At 43.7% G+C, this 23,779-nt stretch overlaps 1 protein-coding gene across 3 annotated transcripts in view; it reads right to left on the bottom strand.

Moving 5' to 3' along the window:
- The window catches only part of MTF2 (metal response element binding transcription factor 2), an 80,041-nt gene extending 57,622 nt beyond the window's left edge, over nucleotides 1–22,419 (bottom strand). For all 3 annotated transcript variants that reach the window (XR_011470261.1, XM_070405606.1, XM_070405607.1), the window contains exon 1: nucleotides 22,182–22,419. Coding sequence is in view for 2 of the 3 variants with exons in the window: in XM_070405606.1 (XP_070261707.1) it covers nucleotides 22,182–22,186 (5 nt within the window). In the remaining variant the exon portion in view is untranslated. The remainder of the gene's footprint in view (nucleotides 1–22,181) is intronic.
- Between the last annotated feature and the right edge of the window lie 1,360 nt (nucleotides 22,420–23,779).

Here is a 23,779-nt window from a genome sequence, read left to right as displayed (position 1 = left end):
GCCATTAACTCTGTCCTAGAGTTAAGCAGTTCCAATTTCTAAAAGAAACATATGAACTGATCATGGGTAGTAGAGCAGATAGATTAAAAGGGCTTGAAAAAACTCTTCACCTTACTACATACTATTAACTTTTTCAAGAGCATTCATATCTCATTTTCTCCTAATAATAATGTCATAGGATAGAAGGGGAGACTATTATTTCCTCTAACAAATAAAAAATCTGTAATTCAGAAGTAAAATCACTTCCTTAAAGCTCCAAAGAATGCTCTAAAAAATTCCAAAACTCTTGACTCCTAATATGGTAAACTCTAGTAGGTCACATTATCTGATACAATCTAAATTATTCTAGATATTTGTCATTTTGGATCCCAATTATGAACTGGTCACAAAATACAGTGGGAAGACAAAGAATATTTTCAGACTTAACAAGTGGTGAAATCAAGTCATTCACTGGCATTTTTTCTTGTCCACAGAACATTTAGCCACAAGACATTTATAAGTCTAAGTTTAAGCGATGAAACACATTTAACTCTATTAGTGACGAAGTGTATTCCTAGAGATGGTTCAACTTGGTTGCTTAGTTTCCTGAGATACAAACAGCTGTCTATCCTGTTTTTGCTGTTGTTAATATTTTTACATTGATTTTTAGGGAGAGTGGAAGAGAGAGGAAAGACAGAGAGAAACATCAATGTGAGAGAAGCACATCAATTGGTTGCCTCCTGTATGAGCCCTGACCAGGTCCTGGGCCGGGGAGGAGCCTGCAATCAAGGTACATGCCCTTGACTGGAATCAACCCCAGGACCTTTTGGCCCACAGCCAATGCTCGATCCACTGAGCCAAACTGGCTAGGGCCTATCCCTGATTTTGACACAATGAAAAGCTTAGGGACACACAACTGTATCTAGTTTACTTTTTCCAAAGCTCTACAGATAAATACACACACAAAAAAAAGAAGCAGCCACACAAACAAAACTGTATATATAGTTCTAACACCAACAAAACTGGGACATTAAGATATTTATTAGGCTGAAAATACTACAAGTATCACGTCAGTTTTTTCCTTCCATAGGACTGTCACATCTTTGCATCTCCAGATATAGCCATACAGGCCTCCTTTCAATCTTCAAAAACAAAGATCTCTCCTAGTCAAGACATTCATACATATTGTACCTCCTACAAGAACTGCCCTCCCCACTCCTTCATTCTTTGCATAGCTAATTCTTCTAAGTAATTCTACTAAAGTAGTTGTACTCTACAATAGTCTCTATCAAAGAATTCTTGTTTTTTATTATAACCTATAATTCTTTTCCCCCAATTCTTTCTTTTGGAAATTGTCAAATATAATCAATAATAACCACTATACTCTTCACCTAGATTTACCAATATTTCACATTTCTTTCTCCCTTCCCCCACACTTTTTTTTGCTCATCCATTTGAAAGATGCAGACATTATGACATTTCACCCATATATATCAGATGTACCCCTTTAAAACAATGAACCTTCTCCTATGCAGCCACAAGACCATTATCACAGCCACCAAAATTAACATTAATATTATTGTCAGCCCAAATTCTCCAATTTTATACAAAAATGTTCTTTAAAGCTTTTTTCTAAATCTAGGATCCAGTCAAGGTTCACACTTAGCATTTGTCATGTCTCTTTTGTCTCCTTCAATATCAGCTGTATCATCCTTATTTGGAGATTTTTTTTTTAAATACTAGAGCCCGATGCACAAAATTTGTGCAAGGGGATCGGCCCTCACAACCCCGCCTTCATCCAGAAGGATTTCCGGAAGGTGGTTCGTCTGTCCGGTCTAATTAGCGTATTACGCTTTTATTATTATAGACTAGGCATTTTTTAAAATCAGCTATCCTGTTAGCATGCTACACATATTGAATTTGTCTTATTGTTTCCTCATGATTAAACGTGAGGTTAAACAATTTTAGCAAAAAGCTACAAAGATGCTGTGTTTACCTGTCTTTGTGCTAGTGTGTCCTTCCTCCAAAAATAATACGTACTCCACAAGGGCAGTGAACATGACTTATGTTGTTCAACAATGTATCTCTAGATACATTGTTGAACAACTATATGTCCCATAGAAGATCATCAATAGCATTTGTTCAACAAATAAATTAATTCTCCATAGCATATAGAACCAAAGTGCAGTATTTTCTTCAAGATGGACAACCAATATCTATTTGTTGATATTAACTCATAATTAAGAGATAATGTCATTAGGATCCAAAACTATACTATGTGAATGTTCTGAAATTTAGTATAAATGTATTTTTAGTACTAGGTAAGTGCTCTTAACCAGAACTACATAAACTATGATTCCGAGGAGACCAAGATGGCGGCGTAGGTAAACACCGGAGACCGCTGCCGCAGACAACCATTTCAAAAATACAACTAAAAGACTGAACGGACATCACCCAGAACCACAGGAAGGCTGGCTGAAGAGAGACTCTACAACTAGAAGGAAAGAGAACAGCAAATCGAGGCTCAGAGGCGGCGCAGTGTGGAAAATACAAAGGTACCGAGGTGCGCGCGCAAAGCGGGCTGGTGGCTGAGGGCGCGGTTGTCGTTTTCTGTCGGGAGTGAGTCTCAGACTCTGGGCTCCAGATCCGGGTGAGTCTCTAGGGACCCAGACTCAAACGGGAGAAGCGGGATTATCCGGCATCAGTTGGAACCTGAGGGCAGCTTTCTCTCCGAGGTTTGCAGCGGCTGCCGGGGTTCTGAGAAGCAGAGCCTCTGGGAACGGGACTGAGCGTGGCCATAACTGCTCCCTCCGCCCGCCCTGTTGATCCCGCCCCGCCCAAACCCTGCGCACAGCCATTTGCCGATCGCCTCAGGCAAAGGCTGGATTAGCACCTCCCCAGAAGGCAGACGTTTTCCATACAGCTGATTCCTATAGCCAGTCGGCCTGGGGGTCAAATCCCTCTAGTGTTAACTACAACAATTAAGGCTTGGCTAGAACAAGACTGCGCACAGAGACCACAAGGGGGTGCACCAAGAAAGCATAAAAGATGCGGAGACAAAAAAACATGACAGAAATGGAGGATATGGAGCTAAGAATCGCAATTTTGAGGGCTTGCCATAAATTTGTGCAGAGCCTCACGAAAACTAATGAGACCCTCGATGCTACGATAAAGAAATTAGAAAGTAAGCATACACGGACTGAAATAAAGAATATTATACCCAATAGCAGACCAGAGGAGTACGATAATCAAACCAAAGATTCGACAAAAAACACCCAATTGGAAAAGCAAAATGAAAAAAGAATCCGAAAGTGTGAAGATAGTGTAAGGAGCCTCTGGGACAGCTTTAAGCGGTCTAATATCAGAGTCATTGGAGTGCCAGAAGATGAGAGACAGCAAGATATTGAAAACCTATTTCAAGAAATAATGGCAGAAAACTTCCCCCACCTGGTGAAAGAAATGGACTTACAGGTCCAAGAAGCGCAGAGAACCCCAAACAAAAGGAATCCAAAGAGGACCACACCAAGACACATCATCATTAAAATGCCAAGAGCAAAAGACAAAGAGAAAATCTTAAAAGCAGCAAGAGAAAGAGGCTCAATTACCTACAAGGGAATACCCATACGACTGTCAGCTGATTTCTCAACAGAAACTTTGCAGGCCAGAAGGGAATGGCAAGAAATATTCAAAGTGCTGAATACCAAGAACCTACAACCAAGATTACTTTATCCAGCAAAGCTATCATTCAGAATTGAAGGTCAGATAAAGAGCTTCACAGATAAGGAAAAGCTAAAGGAGTTCATCACCGCCAAACCAGTATTATATGAAATGCTGAAAGGTATCCTTTAAGAAGAGGAAGAAGAAGAAAAAGGTAAAGATACAAATTATGAACAACAAACATGCATCTATCAACAAATGAATCTAAGAATCAAGTGAATAAATAACCTGATGTACAGAATGAACTGGTGATTATAATAGAATCAGGGACATAGAAAGGGAATAGACTGACTATTCTTGGGGGAAAAAGGGGTGTGGGAGATGCGGGAAGTGACTGGACAAAAATCATGCACCTATGGATGAACACAGTGGGTGGGGAGCGAGGGTGGAGGGTGGGGTAGGAGCTGGAAGGAGGGGAGTTATGGGGGGAAAAAAGAGGAACAAATGTAATAATCTGAACAATAAAGATTTAATTTAAAAAAAACAAACAAAAAAAAAAAACTATGATTCCATCTATTTAATGGAGAATTCATAAACTGCTATCAAAAAGTCGCAGACTGTGGCCCAGTCGGCATGGCTCAGTGTTGACCTATGGCAGAAGATCAGGGTTCGATTCCCAGTTAGGGCACATGCCCAGGTTGCAGGCTCCATCCCCAGTGTGGGGCGTGCAGAAGGCAGCCAATCAATAACTCTCTCTCATCATTGATATTTCTCTCTCTCTCTCTCTCTCTCTCTCTCTGAAATCAATAGAAATACATTAAAAAAAAATCACAAACTGTGAATAGAGGGATTCAAGTACCCATAAAAAGAACCTTAGACCTAGCCAGTTTGGCTCAGTGGATAGAGCGTTGGCCTGCAGACTGAATGGTCCCGGGTTCAATTCCAGTCAAGGGCACAGGCCTGGGTTGTGGTCTTGATCCCCAGTAGGAGGCGTGCAGGAGTTAGCCGATCCATGATTCTCTCTCATCATTGATGTTTCTCTCCCTCTCCCTTCTTTGAAATCAAATATAAGAACCTTAAACTAATGTGAGGAGACAAGAGGAAATGATGCTGTCTTTTTCTCAATGAAAATAGGTTTCTTTTGTTTCTATATGATTAAAGCATCTTAATATTATAAACTATAATTCTTAAAAAACAAAAACAAGACACAAAAACTCTCCTAGGAATAGTAAATTGGTACATATGCCAGACACTCCTCAAAGAGCTGAAAGTTTAATGATTACAGCCTAATCTCCTGGCCTCAGGAAAAAAGAAAACTGACTATATCATTCAAAAAGCTTAGATGCTGTAACTAAACATATATGCAAAGAAATTAATGCACAAAGAAAACTTTTAAAAATATTATAATCGTTTCTGCTATGTACACACCTTCAGGCAGAGGAACTTGATGGCAGTTCTGTTGGGGCATTCAACTCCACTCTCAAGGTTGGGTTATAGTTCAGAAAAAACAGAAGCTACAAATATAAAATTCCTCAATTTCCTCCCCACTCTTTCCCCCCTAAACCTATCCACAAAAGTATGTATCTAATTCACTTCTTTAAGGAGGACATGGTTGTTCTTCAGTATTAGAGAGATCTCACATTAAGGATTTCACTTTATCACCCTAGCTGGTTTGGCTCAGTGGATAGAGCATCGGCCTGCAGACTGAAGGGTCCTGGGTTCGATTCCGGTTAAGGGCACAAGCCCAGGTTGCAGGGACAGCCGATCAATGATTCTCTCTCATCATTGATGTTTCTATATCTCTCTCCCTTCCTCTCTGAAATCAATAAAAATATATTTTTTAAAAATAATTTCACTTTATCATTTTTTCTCCTTTCCTTTCCTTTCCTTTTTACTTATTGATTTGAGTGAGAAAAACACTGATTTGTTGTTCCACCTATCTATGCATTCATTGTTTCAAGATTAATATGAAAAAACTAATTGTATTTCTATACACTAGCAATAAACAATCTAAAAATGAAATTGAGAAAAAATTTCCATTTGCAATCGCATCAAAAAGTACAAAATACTTAGGAATAAATTTAACAAAAAGGCATAAGGCTTGTACAATGAAAACTACATAACAACCGAGAAAGGAATTAAATAAGACCTATAGGTTTGGAAAGACATGTTCATGGATATTAACATTAAGATGGCACTATTCCCAAACTGATCTACAGACTCAATGCAATTATCTATCAAAATCCCAGCTGACGTTTTTGCAGAAACTGACAGACTGATCCTAAAATTCATATCGAAAAGAAAACCCGTAATAGCTAAATAAATACTGAAAAGAAAAAAAGAGAACAAAACCGGAGGACTCACACTTTCCATTTCAAAATTTTATACAAAGCAACAGTAATCAAGATGTTATGATATAGACATTAAGGACACAAAAATCATTGAAATTAAATTGAGAATCCAGAATCAAACCCTTACACTTATGGTCAATTGATCTTTGGAGATTGTCAAAACAACTCAGTCAGAAAGAAGAGTCTCTTTCACATTTACACAATGGAACACTATGCAGCAGTAAAAAAGAGTATCTTACCCTTTGAGACAGCATGGAGGGACCTGAAGAGTATTACGCTAAGTGAAAGAGTTAGAGAAAGACAAATATCATATAATCTCACTTATACGTGGAATCTAATAAACCAAATAAATTGACAAAATAATTCCAAACACATGATAGCATGCAACAGACTGGGGATCCTTAGAAGCAATGGGGGGGGGGGGGGGAGGGGGAGGTCAAACAAAGAACTTATATGCATACTAGAGGCCCGGTGCACAAATTTGTGCACCAGTAGGGTTCCTCGGCCTCTCCTGTGGGAGTGGGCCTAAGCCATCAGTCGGACATCCCCCGAGGGCTCCCATGTGTATATTTTCATTTATAAAAATGTCAACTTTGCATACTGCTCTGTAACATGCCTTATTTTTAATTTAAAAATATATTAGGAACATCTTTCCATATCTAGATTTCCAAAACTAGATTTCTATAGCATCTTTTTATTTACTTTTGCTATTTAATATACTTTAATTGAACTACAAATGACATATAACATTACATTAGTTTCAGGGGTAGTACATAATGAGTCTATATTTGTATATCTATATAATAAAAGCCTAAGCGACCGTTATGGCAGAACAACCAGAACGACTGGTCACTATGATGCACACTGACTACCAGGGGACAGCACTCAACACAGGAGCTGCCCCCTGGTGGTCAGTGCATTCCCACAGGGAAAGTGCCGCTCAGCCAGAAGCCAGGCTCACGGCTGGCGAGTGCAGCAGTGGTGGCAGGAGCCTCTCCCGCCTCCACAGCAGTACTAAGAAAGGAGCAGCAAGTCAAGCGGTGAGGAGTAGCAAGCAGATGAACAGTAAGGAGCAAGGGGTCCTGGACTGCAAGAGGGATGTCCAACTGCCAGCTTAGGCCTGCTCCCCGTCCCGGACTGCGAGAGGGTGCAGGCCGGGCTGAGGGACCTCCCTGACACTGCACGAATTTTGTGCACTGGGCCTCTAGTAAGTATATAGATACATAGAACTGTACAATATAATCAGTACCTTACTTGAAGGAAAATAAGAGCATTTATCCTATAAACCACTGTTTAACTCTGCTCTATGTTTACATTCTAATAAATCACAAAATAAGGGATCCTTGGTCCTAGCACATTTCAACAGGATTATTTTATCTTTCCTTCTGAAAGAGACAGACATAGGAATCAAGCAGAACCCTTTGAGTTACAAAAACACATTTTGAAACCACTGTGTTTCAACATCAAAATACTAACTAGAATCTTATGTTCCAAAAAAAAAGTGTTTACAACTAATTTACTAGGAGAAAAAAGTACTCAGTAATAATAATCTAATGTCACAGAAGTAATTTGAAAAAATAGGAAGCAATATTGGAATTTACTAAGATCCTGGAAAGGGCAACTCATTTTGATGCTGCTGAAATACAATCAGACAAATCCACCATTTGCAAAGCAAATTCATCTTTTCCACTTCAAATTCACCTTTTCAAAAGCAAATTAATCTTTTTGCTAAGCTAACTCAACATTTGCAAAGCAAATTCACCTATGCACTGAAGGGTCCAGAGGATGACTCCAGTCAAGGGCACATGCCTGGGTTGTGGGCTCGATCCCCAGTAGGGGGCATGCAGGAGGCAGCCAAGAAATGATTCTCTCTCATCATTCATGTTTTTATCTCTCTCCCTCTCCCTTCCTCTCTGAAATCAATAAATATCCTATATAATAAAAGCCTAATATGCAAATTGTCCCCTCATCCAGTTCAACCGGAAGTCCGACCGCTCGCTATGACATGCACTGACCACCAGGGGGCGGCATAGAACATGGCAGGCATCAGTGACGCGGCGCCTGGGGGGGGGGGGGGGCTGCAACCTCTCACCTACCTGGGGGCGGGGGTGATGGAGACGGAAGTGCAGTGAGAATGCGGGGTGTCTGCCAAGTGCTCTCACTCCCCCTGATACTCTCCACTGGGACACCAGGGTTCACACACTGGGCAAGCCCCCGCGCTCAGGTACAAGGCGCCCACAAGGAACCCACTCCGCAAATGTACAGCCTCTTCCGGGTGAGCTGGGCCACAGCCGCTGGGCCTGCAGGGGCTGGTCATGCTCGCTGTGGGTTCATGCAGGAGCCGATCTGCGAGGTCGGCCGGGAGAGAGCGCGCTACCTGCCTGGTTTCCATGCGGCACCGCTGGGTGGATCAGAGGCCCACACTACACCCCAGCCCCTGGCATCCGGCCATGCTCATCGCATCTCCACATGGGGATCATGCGCTGTGACTCAGGTGGAGGGGGGTGCACGGGGACCTGGGGGCCCAGAGGTCAGCTGGGACCTGCCCTTCCACGCCAGACACTTGTGCTTCGATCGCTGGCCAGGTCTAGGAACCACACCCGTGCACAAATTTCATGTACCAGGACTCTAGTATTACATAAACATCACCATAATAAATCTTGGTGTGTTTTTGTTGTTGTTGTTGTTACTTTTAATCCTCATCCAGGGATATTTTTTACATTGCTTTTTTAAGAGTGGGAAAGAGAAAGATCAATGTAGAGGCACATCGACTGGTTGCATCCTGCACAAGCCCTAATCAGGGCATGATGGAACCTGCAACCCAGGTATATGCCCTTGACCGGGAATCTAACCCTTGACTCTTCTGTGCATGGGCCAACAATCTAACCACTTAGCAACACAGGACAGGACTAATAAATCTTGCTAACCTCTATCACCAGCTACAAATTTATTTCTTGTGATGAGAACTTTTAAGATTTACTCTTAGTAACTTTTAAATATGTAAGACGGCATTATTAACTACTAGAGGCCCGGTGCACAAAATTTGTGCACTGGAAGGGGAGTTCCCCCCAGCTTGGTCTGTGCCCTCTCAAAGTGTGGGAGCCACGCAATCAATTGTCCCAAAGATGTAGGCCCCACCCACCCGTCCAGGGCTCCTCGATGGATTGCCCCAAAGAGGTAGGCTGGAGCTGTGGGACCCGCCTCTGCACCGCGCACGCAGCATCAAGCCCCCACCCACCCACGTGCAAGCGCAGCCCCGCCCACTCATGCGCGCCCACTACACACGCAGCCTCCTGGTGATCGCTCGTTACAGCGTGAGGGCGTCACGACTACATAGGCTTTTATTAATAGGATAGTCACCACGCTATACGTTACATCTACATGACAATTTATTTTATAACTGAAGTTTGTACTTTTTGACCCCCTTCAACCATTTTGTCAGCACTGTCACCACTCCCCCTACTCTGGCAATCACCAATCTATTTTCTGCATATATGAGGCCAGGTGTTTTTTGGTTGTTGTTGTTTTTGATTCCACATGAAAGTAAAATCATATAGTGTATGTCTTTCTTTGTCTGACTTATTTCTCTTAATCATAATGTCCTCAAAGTCCATCCATGTTGTCTGGGTGATATGAAGTTGTTTTGTTTTTGCTTTTGTTTTTTTTTTATTATTTTTTTAAAATATATTTTATTGATTTTTTTACAGAGAGGAAGGGAGAGGGATAAAGAGTTAGAAACATCGATGAAAGAGGAACATCGATCAGCTGCCTCCTGCACACCCCCTACTGGGGATGTGCCCGCAACCCAGGTACAGGCCCTTGACCGGAATCGAAACCGGGACCCTTCAGTCCGAAGGCCGACGCTCTATCCACTGAGCCAAACCGGTTTCGGCGATATGAAGTTTTTTAATTTAAATTTTCTATGATTGTTTGTATAGAAAAATGTTTGTATTAATAATACTTTAAATGGGAGCTGAAGGAGCTGAAACTTTTTTCAAGGTGCTCGTCTACATACATCTAGATCAGGGGTGGGCAAACTTTTTGACTTGAGGGCCACAATGGGTTCTTTGAATTCTATATCCAGTAGCCTGCTTTCCTCCGGTTCTGTCCTTTGTGGCCTGTTTCTTTGTCTTGGCATTTTTTTATGCTTCACTGTGTCGACAGAGTGGCTTTCCCTGTTAAGTGTCCCAATTACCTGGGGTAGACACTCTTGGTGCACCCCCTTGTGGTCTCTGTGAGCAGTCTTGTAGTCAAGCCTTGATTGTTGTAGGTAATTACTACTTGACCTCCAGGCCAACTGGCTGTGAGACTCAGCTGTGTTTGCAGTGGGAGAACTTCTGTCCTCTAGGGAGGTGCTAATCTAGCCTTTGCCTGAGGCTATACGGCAAATGGCTCTGTGCAGGGCTTGGGCGGGGCGGGTCCCACAGGATCTACAGGGCGGAGGAGGGAGCAGTTATGGCTGCTCTCAGTCCATCCCCAGGGGTTCTGCCTCTCTGTCCCAGCAACCGCTGCAAACCTCGGAGGGACCGAAGCCAGACAGTCCCACTTCTCCCGTTTGAGTCTGGGTCCCTAGAGACTCGCCCGGATTTGGAGCTCAGAGTCTGAGGCTCCCTCCGGATTCAAACAGTCAACCACGCCCTCAGCCACCAGCCCGCGCTGGGCGCACTCCGCACCTTAGTATTTTACTTCAGCACTGCGCCTCCTCTGATTCTCGGTTCCTCCTAGTTGTAGAACTTCCACTCAGCCAGCCTTCCTGTGGTTCTGGATGATGTCCGTTCCATCTTTTAGTTGTATTTTTGAAGTGGTTGTTCGAGGCAGCAAACTCCAGCGTTAACCTATGCCGCCATCTTGGTTTCTCCACAATGGGTTCTTAAACTGGACCGGAGGGCCAGAACAAAAGCTTGGATGGAGTGTTTGTGTGAACTAATATAAATTCAAAGTAAACATCATTACATAAAAGGGTACGGTCTTTTTTTTTTTTTAGTTTTATTCATTTCAAACGGGCTGGATCCGGCCCGCGGACCATAGTTTGCCCACGGCTGATCTAGATGATATAAGGTAAGATAAATAAATGGCTTTTGCTGTGTTTTTAAATAGGAAAAGTCTTGACCATATTTCTAATATGAAAGGAAAGTATCAAAGGTAACTGAAAACACAATCAAAGAAACAGATTCTTAAGTATAAGGGAAAGACTAGCCTTGAATCAGAGAAAGTACATTTCTTCTGATGTGAGGAAGGGTGCATTAATAGTTAAATTGGTAGACTTGAAGATAGCAAGTAGAAGCAGTTTATGTCTGATACAGTAAATTAGGACACACTCTTCAAATTTGTTCTACGAAGAGGCCAATTAAATAAAATGCTTAAAAAGAAGCCAGGAATTGTAACTATGCTGCAATGCATGAAATAACTGTAACTCCCCAAAGAAACAGTAGACTAGATTAGCAGGTCCTGAGTATGGTTCCTAGACCATACTAATACTAAGACATTATTTACCTTTTTCACTCTCATTCTCCCAAAAGTGTAGAGTGGCATTTTGAGGCTAAACATGTGATGACTTCACTCTGAAGACTTATGGTATATACACATATGTACTCTTTCTATTTTAAGTTTCTATTTTAATTTCTAATACAGTAAATATTGATAGAGATAACCCACATAAAACTTCTTGTGGTATTCAATAATTAAGAGTGTAATCTGGTCCTGAAACCAAAAAGTTTACGAACCACTGCATTAGAAATACTATAAAAATGTTAATTTCTTAGATCTTTGCAAATAACCACTTTTGTTTATTCCACTCTAATGAGCACCAATAACACTGAGATGACAACATATATCTTCAGCCTGTTTTGGGAAAAGAAAAATCTAAGTGATGGATTCAAGTAACTGTCAAAAATGGAAAAGAACTGAAATCTAGAGAAAAATAGAAAAAAAAAGGACACTCAGGAGAAATGACTTTGGGAAGGATTCTATCCCCTTGACAATTCTCATCATTAACCTAATGGAAAAAGTGCCCATTGTTTTCATTATAACCTAAATCTTATTTTAGTTTTAGAAAGTACCTGGAAGATCATTTACTTCCTAGCTAATGTGAAACAACTGCTTCTTATAATATCCCTAAATAACATGCTCATTAGCCTCTGCTTAAACACATCCCTGAAAGGAGAATTCTCTAACTCACCACATCTAAATGCAATTTTATAAAACATCTAATAGTCCACAAGGTTCCCACACTACAAAGTTCCTTTAGAACTATTTTATTAATCACCAATTTTAAATAAATGTGATTAAAATTACTAAAATATGTCTTTGTCAAGTATGAAAATCATGTCTATTATTAGTCTTTCCTCTGTATAGCTCATAGTTATCTATAATAATAAAAGCGTAATATGCTAATTGGACCAGATGACCTTCTGGATGAAGCCGGGCTGTGAGGGAACCCCGGTCCTGGGTGCCAGAGGGAAGCCAGTGCCAGCAGCCAGGGGAAGGAAGGCCTACTCTTGAGCGAATTTCGTACACTGGGCCTCTAGTGTTTTAATAGGAACTCTTAAGTTTAAAACTGCTCTCACTGGTAACAAATGACTTCCTTACTGCTAAATACAATGAACTTCAGTCTGACCTACACTCTCAGCAGCATTTGTGGTGGCTGATCACTCCTTCCTCTCAACATTCTTCCATTGGCTTCCATTAGGACACACCCTTCTGGTTTTCCTTCTCGCTCTCTGATTATTATTTCTCAGTATCTTTTGGAGTGCTCTCTTTTTCTGCCTATCCTTGAACATTTTCTGTTCTACAAGGATTATGCTCAGACCTTTTCTCAATCCACATACTGTGTATGAATCTATTCACTCCATAGTTTCTATTGCATCTATTAGCTATTAGCTTCTAAATGTATAGCTTCACAAATGTCTTTCCTTTGTATCTATTACTGAACATCTCAGTTTGGATTTTCCACAACCAACTCAAATTCCTCAGGTCCAAAAGTGAACTCATAATCTTCCATTCCAAACCTGCTCCTGTTCTTGAGGTCTCAGCTTCTCTAAATGTCAACCACCAAACTCGGGATACTTTGGAAGCAACCCAAGTGTCCATCCATAGATGAGTGGATGAAAAATCTGTGATACATATATACAACAGAATGTTATTCAGCCATAAAAAAAAGAATGTAATCACCATTTGTGACAGCATGAATGAACCTAGAGCAGCCGTGGGCAAACTACGACCCATGGGCCGGATCCGGCCGGTTTGAAATGAATGAAACTAAAAAAAAAAAAAAAAAAAAAAAAAAGACCATACCCTTTTATGTAATGATGTTTACTTTGAATTTATATTAGTTCACACAAACACTCCATCCATGCTTTTGTTCCGGCCCTCCGGTCCAGTTTAAGAACCCACTGTGGCCCTCGAGTCAAAAAGTTTGCCCACCCCTGACCTAGAGGGTATTACGCTAAGCGAAGTAAGAAAAGTCAGAGAAACTCAAATACTGTATTATCGGACTTGCATGTGGAAACTTAAGAACAAAATAAATGAACAAACAAAATTGAAACAGACTCAGACACAAGAACAGACTGGTGGTTGACAGAGGAAAAGGGACTTGGGGGACTGGGTGAAAGGTAAAGGGATTAAGTACAAACAGGGAGTTACAAAGTAGTCACAGGGAAGTAAAGTGCAGCTTAGGTCAATAATATTACGATAATTATGTATGGGGCCAAGTGGGTACTGGAAATATCAGGGGGACATTTTGTAAAGTATATGACTCTCTATCCACTATGCTGTACACCTGAAACTAATACAAAATAATATTAAATGTAAACTGTAATTGAAAAATAAAAGTTAAAGTTCTTTTTAAAAAATTTTAAAAGCCCTGTCTGGCATGCTATGGTTAGAGTTCTCAGGTTCAATTCCGGTCAAGGGCACATACCTGGATTGTCAGTTCATTCCACTGGACTGGCTAGGTACAGGCCAATCTATGTGTGTCTCTCACATTGATGTCTGTGTCTGTCTGTCTCTCTCTCTCTTCCTCTCTCTCTCTCTCAACTGTTTGGCAATTCCTCAAAATGTTAAACACAGAGGTATTATCTGTGTTGGGTACAGCTATGTACCCAAGAGAATGTACCCAAGAGAAATGGAAACACATGTTCACACAAACCCTGTACACAAATGTTCATAGCATTATTTATTATAGCCAAAAAGTAAAAACAACCCAAATGTCAATCAACTAATGAATAACAAAATGCAGTATGAAATATATTTTGGCCATAAACAGGAATAAAGTACAAATACATATTACAACATGGATGTACCTTAAAACACTATGCTAAGTGAAAAAAGCCAGTCACAAAAGGCCAAAAATTGTATTATCCCACTTATATGAAACTAGAGGCCCGGTGCACAAAAATTTGTGCACTGGAGGGGGGAGGGGGGTCCCCCAGCCTGGCCTGTGCCCTCTCGCAGTCTGGGACCCCTCGGGAGATAACGACCTGCTGGCTTAGGCCTGCTCCCGGGTGGCAGAGGGCACGCCCAATCCCTAGGTACAGCCCCTAGTCACGCTCAGGGTAGGGCCGATTGGGGGGTTGGGGCACCGACCCCTGTCACACTCAAGGCAGGGTCAATGGGGAGGTTGCGGCGCCACCCCGTCACGCACAGAGCAGGGCCAATCAGGGGGTTGGGGCGCTGCCCCCTGTCACTCACAGAGCAGGGCCAATCAGGGGGTTGGGGCGCTGCCCCCTGTCACTCACAGAGCAGGGCCAATCAGGGGGTTGGGGCGCTGCCCCCTGTCACTCACAGAGCATGGCCAATCAAGGGGTTGGGGAGCTCCCCCCTGTCACTCACAGAGCAGGGCCCATCAGGGGGTTGAGGAGCTCCCCCCTGTCATGCACAGAGCAGGGCCGATCAGAGGGCTGAGGAGCTCCCCCCTGTCACTCACAGAGTAGGGCCGATAGGGGAGTTGGGGCACCGCCCCCTGTCACACACACAGCAGGGTGGATCAGGGGGTTGGGGCGCTGCACCCTGTCACACTCAGGGCAGGGCCAATGGGGAGGTTATGGCTCTACCCTGTCACACACAGAGCAAGGCCTGTGGAGGGGGGTTGGGGTGCCACCCTCTATCACCCACAGAGCAGGGCCGATCAGGGGGTTGGGGCGCCGCCACTGTCTCACTCAGGGCAGGGCCAATGGAGAGGTTATGGCTCTACCCTGTCACACACAGAGCAGGGCCCGTGGGGAGGGGGTGGGGTTCGGATGTCGCACCCTGTCACACACAGAGCAGGGCCGATCAGGGGGTTGGTGCGTCGCACCCTGTCAAACACAGAGCCGCAGGGCGATCAGGGGATTGGGGAGCTCCCCCCTATCAGGCACAGAGCAGGGCTGATCAGGTGGTTGGGGCGTCTTCCCCTGTCATGAACAGAGCAGGGCAAATAGGGAGGTTGTGGCCCCGCCCCCTGTCACACACAGAGCCACAGGGCGATCAGGAGGTTGGGGAGCTCCCCCATCACACACAGAGCCGCAGGGCGATCAGGGGATTGGGGAGCTCCCTCTCTATCAGGCACAGAGCAGGGCTGATCAGGGGGTTTGGGCGCTGCCCCCGTCACGCTGATCCCGGTGCCGGGAGCCTCGCTGCTCCGCTGATCCCAGTGCCGGGAGGCATATTACCCTTTTACTATATAGAATAGAGGCCTGGTGCACGGGTGGGGGCCGGCTGGTTTGCTCTGAAGGGTGTCCTGGATCAGGGTGGGGGTCCCCACTGGGGTGCCTGGCCAGTCTGGCTGAGGGGCTGAGGGCCGTTTTCAGGCTGGTGGGTGACTGAAGCTCCCAACTGCTCCTTTTTTTCTTTTTTCTTTTTTTTCTATTCTGGGTCAGCTTTAGCTCTGAGGCCTCGCTGCTTAAAGCAGGTTTCTGGCCTTTACCTTCTGTATTTGATACAATGTTGCGGTCCGGCTGGCTGAAGCCCGGCTGACTGAAAGCCGGTTTCTAGGGTTTTGTTTAGCTTCTATATTTGCAACATAGTTGTTTAGAGTTGCAGCTGAGAGGCCAGCAAGTCAGGCAAGGAACGTTGGAGTCCACCATCACTGGAGCAAGCAAGCCTCCCTGTTCGCTTCAGTGCATGGCTGCCGGCTGCCATCTTGGCTGACAGTTAATTTGCATAAGGATATGCTGATTAGCCAATGGGAAGGGTAGTGGTCGTACGCTAATTACCATGTTTCTCTTTTATTAGTGTAGATGTTCAGAATAGGCAAAATATAAACACAGAAAATAATTTATTACACAGAAAATAGATTAGTGGTTGCCATAAGTATTGGGAAAGGGGCGAATAAAGAATGACTGATAGTAGATACAGATTTTAACTTTAGGGTAATGAAAATGTTCTTTAGTTAGATAATGGTGATGCTTGCACAACTCTGTGAATACATTAAAATTTTTTCACTCAATTGTAGCTTAAAATGTAATATACATATTAATTATCCTATATAATAAAAGGAAAACATGTAAATTGATCGTCCCTCTGCTACGCTCACCAGCCAATCAGGAGTGAGTATGCAAATTAACCCAACAAAGTTGGTGGGTTAGTTTGCATACACAGGTGCCAGGCGGAGAGCAGAGCGGGAGAGCCAGTGGAGAGTGGAGCAGCTTGGGGAACTTGGCTCCCCAAGCTGCCAGAAGGAGAGCAGAGAGGGAAAGCAGGCGGCTTGGAAGACTTGGCAGAGTGGGAGGCCATGGGATGGAGACAGAGCAGGAAGGGAAAACCAAGATCACGGGGAACACCAGGAATTCTGGGAATAGTAGTTTTGGTGGCAGCCCCAGGACCGGAAGCGGAAGCCCAGAGCACAGGGAGCACCAGGAATGCTGGGAATTGTAGTTCTGGTGGCAGGCGGATCTCCTAGACCAGGGGTGGGCAACCCCTGGCACACGCGTCAAACATGGCAAGCCAGTAACTTTTGCTGGCACGCGAAACCCTCTCTTATAATCTTCCATTTACAATTTTTTTCTTAATATCGACTTTTATTTTTCAGATAAATTCAGTGTAGGTGCATCTTAGATAAATAAATAATTTTACATAACAAGTTATCTTAAAGACCATAGACATGGATTGACGAGAGAGGGGAAGAGCAATTTCTATGCCTCTGCCTTAACTCTCTCTGCCTTCCTAGATCCGACCAGTGTTTTGGTTTCATCCACATACGCTTAGGAATCTTTGTTCTCAGTGATGAATTTTGTTAAGTCTCATAATAGGAGTAGCCTGATGGATGAAAGTAGTAGCTCGTGCATATCTCTGCAGGTCATGAAATATAAACCTGATGTAAAATCTCTGTCATCAGTGATGCAGCAGCAAAAGTCCCACTGATAATATCGAACGGAGTCATAAAGTTTTCTGTCGGACTATCAGTGTACATGTATACATTAAAAAATAAATGTATTTTTCATCATCATATACTGTGTTTTTGTCGCTCAAATGAATGTTATTATTTCTTTAAGGTTCTTCACATACGTACACCTTAAGAGATATCAAGTAGGTGTAACATGTTCTCAAAAAATTAGGGTTGGCACGCAGAAGAATTTTGAGTCAGAGATTTTGCTGATTTGGGCACACATTCACAAAAAGGTTGCCCACCCCCGTCCTAGACACTAGAGCAGTGGTTCTCAACCTTCCTAATGACGCGACCCTTTAATATAGTTCCTCATGTTGTGGTGACCCCCAATTTCATTGTTACAAAGCATAGTGATTAATCACAAAAACAATATGTAATTATATATGTGTTTTCCGATGGTCTTAGGCGACCCCTGTGAAAGGGGCGTTCAACCCCTAAAGGGGTCGCAATCCACAGGTTGAGAACCGCTGCACTAGAGCAAAGTGAGCCTGGAACAAGTTACTGTTGCGGAAGGGGATGGAGGGAAAGCAAAGGTGAGAGACATAAGTAAAATCAGAGTTTCTAGGAAAAATTAAAGGGAAGATATCCTAAACTTCCAGGAAATCTCCACCAATGAAGCAAAGAAAAAAATATGCCTCTATTATTCTGTGAGCAACAAACCAAACTGAGTTGGGGTCTCAGACAATTCGCTCATATGATTGTAAAGACAGACAGAAACTCCCGGATTGGAGAGGGCTCCCCTGAGGGCTCTCAGATTGGAGAGGGTGGCAGGTCGGGGTGAGGGACCCCCCACAACCCCCAGTGCACGAATGTCGTGCACCGGGCCTCTAGTCTATATATATAAAAGCCTAAGCGACCAGATGACCAGCCAGTAGTAATGCACACTGACCACTAGGGGCAGATGCTCAACGCAGGAGCTGCCCCCTGGTGGTCAGTGTGCTCCCACAGTGGGAGCGCTGCACCGCTCAGCTGACGGTTGGGTACCAGAGGCCGGGCTCATGGCTGGCCAGCACCACTGTGAGCCTCTCCCGCCTCCACAGCAGCGCTTCCAGCAGCCTTCGAGGATCAGGCCGAAACCGGCAGCCTGACATCCCCCGAGGGGTCCCAGATTGCAGAGGGCGCAGGCCAGGCTGAGGGACCCCACCAGTGCATGAATTCGTGCCCTGGGCCTCTAGTGTACATATAAACATGGTATGTGCTAATACATCTAACTAAAGCTGTTATTTTAAAAGTGTACATTTAGGATTTGTGCATTTCACCCGAATAGCATGGCTCAGTGATTGAGTGTCAAGCTATGAACCAGGAGATCACAGTTCAATTCCAGGTTCAATTTCAGTCTGGAGAACTTACCCAGGTTGCGGGTTCGATCCCCAGTGGGGTGCGTGCAGGAGGCAGCTAATCAATGATTCTCTCTCATCATTGATGTTTCTATCTCTCCCTTTCCCTTCCTCTCTGAAATCAAATATATTTTAAAAAAAGATTTGTGCATTTCAATATGTGTAAATTTTACCTTAGAAAACTTTAAAATAGAAAACACGGAGTAAAATGGAGGAGTAGAGGTATTGATGAAATAAGCCTGGGCACAAAAAAGGTTGTTATACTATTTGTGTTTTCTTTGTATATGTTTCAAATTTTCAAAAAGTTAACTTATGTGTCAAAATAACAAAGTAAAATTTTTAAATATAAACTTTCCTAACATCCATTTTTGCTGCTTTTCAACAAAAGAAACAGAATCTTACAACTCTTAAAAAGACCAGAGAAGTTGCTATCTTCATTATTCTTTTGTAATGTTATATGAAAACTGATATGTGACAGAAGATATGATGTGTGGCAAAAATGAAAAAGACTTTATCTTAAAAATGTACAAAGAGAATTTCAACCTCCTTACATGATAGTTCTTTACCCTTGGGTTCCTGGGTTTCCATGGTTAATGGATGTGATAATTCCTAATCAATGGGTGCAATAACCCTTAATATTGTGCTGTCCAATACAGCAGCCACTAGCTACTTATGACCATTCAAATTTTAGTGTTGTTTTTAAATACATTTTTAATAATTTTCAGAGAGGAAGGGAGAGAGAGAGAGAAGCATCAATGATGAGAATCACTGATCGATTGTCTCCTGCACACCCCTCCTGGAGATCGAGCCCACAACCCAAGCATGTGCCCTGACTGGGAATCGAACTGTGACCTCCTGGTTCATAGTCAACACTCAACCACTAAGCCACACTGGTCAGACTCAAATTTTAGTTTTACTTAAATTATAAATTCGGTTCTCAGCCCTGGCCGAGTGGCTCAGTTGATTGGAGTGCTATCCTGTGCTCCAAAGGGTTGCAGGTTTGATTCCTGGTTGGGGCACATGCCTAGGTTGAGGGTTCAATCCCTGGTCAGGGCATGTACCGAAGGCTACCAGTTGATGTTTCTCTCTCTCCTTTCTTCTCTCTAACCATAACCTCAGATGAGGATTAAAATAAATAAATAAACAAATAAATAAATAAAGTTCTCAGCCTCACCTAATAGTTAAACTAAATTATAAATTGTTTCTAGTGTTCAACATCCACAAGTGGCTATTGGCTACCATAATAGGTAAAGCAAATAAAGATCAATCAGTGCAGAAAGTTCTACTGGAGAGTACTCCTAATACATAAAAACACCCACAAGGAAACTTCCACATTCCAATTTGGGGTTGTTATACTGTATCAATAAATAAATCCTGGAAAACAGTAGAAACAAAGCATAAAAATATCAAACAAGGAATAGCATTTGTGGAAGTTTAGACTGACTAACACAGCAAATTTTACTTTCAGAACCACCAAGCTACAGATGTTGGCAATGGCAATTCCTCAGAGGCATATTTCCCATATGTTAAAATAGATTATCACTATACTGCCAGTTTCCTAAAGTCAGATGTAAAGATTATGATGAAATATAAATTGAACAAATTATCCTTTCAGTCAAGGGTCTAATAAAAAGGTATATTTATAAACCATGACATCAAAGCACCCACAGCAAATATACAGAATAAAATCCCTTTCCAAACTGAGCTCTGAGGCAACAGGCACATTTTAAAGGATTATTAAATATATTTTGTTTCATCAGAAAAAAAAAGTTCATTTCTGCACTTCTAGTTCTAAATTGTGTGTGCTTTCATCCTAATAGGTATAGATTTCCGTTAATGCCCATTAACATGATATGCAGTATCAGGAAACAGGTGCACTCTAAATTCAAATATTTTAGAATATTTTTAGTACCTTAAAAGAAACCGAAGGTGAGCAAATTGAAAATGTGAATTATACATTTTTTTAAAATTAAGGAACCTAAAAACAACAAAAAATGTCGCCTTGTATCCCCTCTCAAGCTATCACTGCAAATGCTTGCAGTGTGAATAACACTCTAAATATCAACAATAGGATGCTCTATGTTAAGACATTTAAAATCAACTCTTTCCTTGCCAAAACTACTGGGCACCTGAAACTTTAAGTCAAAATGGCTCCAATTAAAGCATTTCAAACCTTTAAAAAGGTCACTTAAGGATCTAAGTATTTGCTTTGGCCACATTAAATACCTTTAAATTCACTGTCTTTGTAATCCACTGCCAAAAAAGGAATTCGAGAGAGAGAATGAAAACATGGAAATTGAAACCAGCCTGCAGGCAAGGTACACAGGAGGGTCACCTGGAATCAATCTGAAGGAGAAAGTTACTACTACCGGAGCATCTGGAGACAAATTAAATCAGGCTCTATTTACATATTTCTAGTTATGTACTGACCTCACATACACTTTCTTACGTTACACACAGACCCACCGAGGTTTCCACATCTGAATTAGTAAACAGGGTCTACCTTTAACTGAAGTTACATGCTTTCAAGAACAGAATAACATCCCATATCCTTTTTTTCCCCATTGTTCACGAACCCTCCCCGTTCGTCAAAATCACCCCGATAAACCCATCTGTCGCCCTCGAGTTGCTTCCAGAACAAAAATTCTAGCCACCAAGAACGCCAGGTTGTAAAACACAGAGTTCAGAGTTCTGGCACTACCACGATGAGTTAAGAAATCTCGGCGAATTAGTCCCAATCCCAGCTCAAACCATCACGACCTCAGTTGTAAAAAAAAAAAAAAAAGAAAAAGAAAAGAATCAATTAATACAAATCGGCATCCCGAGCAGGAATCGGAGGTGGACTGAATGACACAGAACAACTGCCTCCGACTGCTGGTGCGCTCCAAGCGCGCGGTGCCTCCTCCCCACCCGACACTTGCACCTCGGCCCCTCGGAGCTCTCGGGGTCTGCTCCCGGGCTCCACTCAGTGTTCCCCGTACCCCCGCATCCACCCTGCCCTTCCATTGTACCCCCTTCCTCCAATTTCATGCACACCCCCGACCCGCCCGGCCCAGGCAGCCCCTCCCCTGAGCACCCCACGTCCCCCTCGGCCCGGATTTCCCCACGGCTCCTCCCCCCGGCTCCCCTCCCCTTCACCCCCAGGTTCATCCTGCCCCTCCAACCGCCTGCTGCCCCCAGGTTCCTTCCTGCCCCTCCACACGCTGTTTCCCCGCCTCAACGTTTCATCCAGTTCCCCCAACCGACTTCCCCAACGCCCGGCTCCCTCCCAGAGCCTCTCTGTTCTCCAGCACCCAGCGGACTGCTCCTTCCCATCCATTCTTTTCATCACATACAACGCGAACGCCAAGCACCCCCAGCCCCGGGCTGCAGCCGCCACCCCCACCTCGGTCCTCCATCTTTCCCTTTTCGACTTGCTTCCTTTCTTCTCTCCCTCCTCCCCCGCTGCCCTTCTCCTCCGGAAGAGCCCGCTTCCCTCCGGCCCAGGTCTCTCACCTCATTCGGTCACTTCAGTGGTGCCAACCGCTTCATACAGGAAAAAACAACCAAGCACGTCCCCGTGGGCGCTTCCCCTGCGAGTCCGAGCGCTGGCCGGGCACCCTCCCCGACGGGCACCCCGCACAGACACACGCACAAACCACGGTCCTGAGGACGAGCGACGGGGGTCAGAGCGAGCGTTCCCACACCGGCCTTAAACACAGCCCGCTTCGCTACAGCCCTTCGCCATTTTGGTTTCCCGCGGACTGCCGGTGCATTCTGGGAGCGCGCAGCGCCTCCGCGGCCGAATGGCAGCCCGGCAGGGCCGCGCGGGGGCGGGGACTGCGCGGCGAGCGCGGAGGGACACCGCGCCCTGCGTCTGCGGCCGACGCCGAACAAAGAGGGACTCTTTAATGTTGCGGTGGCCCGAGTCCTTCCGCCGCCGGCGTTCGCACAATAGTGAGCGCTGCGCTCCCGGCCGCCGGCGGTGCTCCTGCGGCGTCTCCGTCTCCCGTAGAGGAAAGCGTCGTGTTCCGTAGACATTGCTCGCTGCACCTTGCGGCGCCGACTTCCTTTCCGAGGAGAAAACTTTACGTTTCTTCTGTCTTCACCCTGATGCCTGCTGCTGGAATTTCCTTCAGCCGGCGGAAGACCCGGGATGTCACAATTAAATGTATTCGGCGGTGATGGACCAGCCCCAAATTCCTTTCTGATCGGGAGCTGCTTGTATAGACGATTTTTTGGACTTTTTTTTCCCCACTGACGATGAAAGGTTTTTCTGTGTATCTGCCTTGCAATCGTCCCTAATTGTGATGAAATCTGAGAATAATCCCGTGCAAAGTGGTTTATTTTAGGAATACAAACTTTTTCCTACAAGGGCAGACCTGCCAATAGACTGCTGCGGACAGGGGTCCCAAGTGACAAAGTGCACGCTGGTCTCTCTCTCTAACTTAGATACAACCCAGCTCCTCTTAGCAGCCACGCGTGGTCCCTTTGTTTATGAATTTGTCAAAATATTTTGTAAACTGATTTATGCTTTTGTCTCATATTACATCACAGGGATAATTAATACCATGCTTTCTCTCTGCAAAAATACCTCTTGTGGCCTGAACTGACTTTACTCATATTTCAAAAGGGATTCCCTCAGCCTCTGATCTCAGGATTTAGCAAATAAACATTCATTTTATCCACACCATTAAATATTTAAAATATTTTAGTCATACTCTTCCCCTCTTTTGCTTCTCCTGACTAATGATCCTAATTAGATTTTTAAGTCTGTCTTCTTACCAGAGCCTCAGCCTATTCGCTACTTTTCAAGTTTCACTTTCTCTGAATTCTATTATAACAATTTTTCATAAATTCGGCTTCAATGCCCTTCACACTTTTGGTTGAGGAGAGTTTTGACTTGAAGTAGATGCAGTCCAAAAATAAAGAGTTACACAAACAGGTATATTTGCTGTGCAACTAAGCCTCATGATAGGACATCAGTTTGGGAGAACATTGGGTGGAAGTTCTCCATGTTTCTCTCAAGTGGTCATCAAGCCTCAACTTCAACATCTTCAGTGGCTCAATACCTCAGAGGCGGTCTTTAATCATTAGAAAATTCTCCCTTATAT

Source organism: Myotis yumanensis, unplaced genomic scaffold (assembly GCF_028538775.1).
Source record: "Myotis yumanensis isolate MYYU_CA2020_CCGP unplaced genomic scaffold, mMyoYum1.0.hap1 SCAF_2, whole genome shotgun sequence".
NCBI lineage: Eukaryota > Metazoa > Chordata > Mammalia > Chiroptera > Vespertilionidae > Myotis > Myotis yumanensis.
This window is presented reverse-complemented; position numbering and strand designations above follow the sequence as displayed.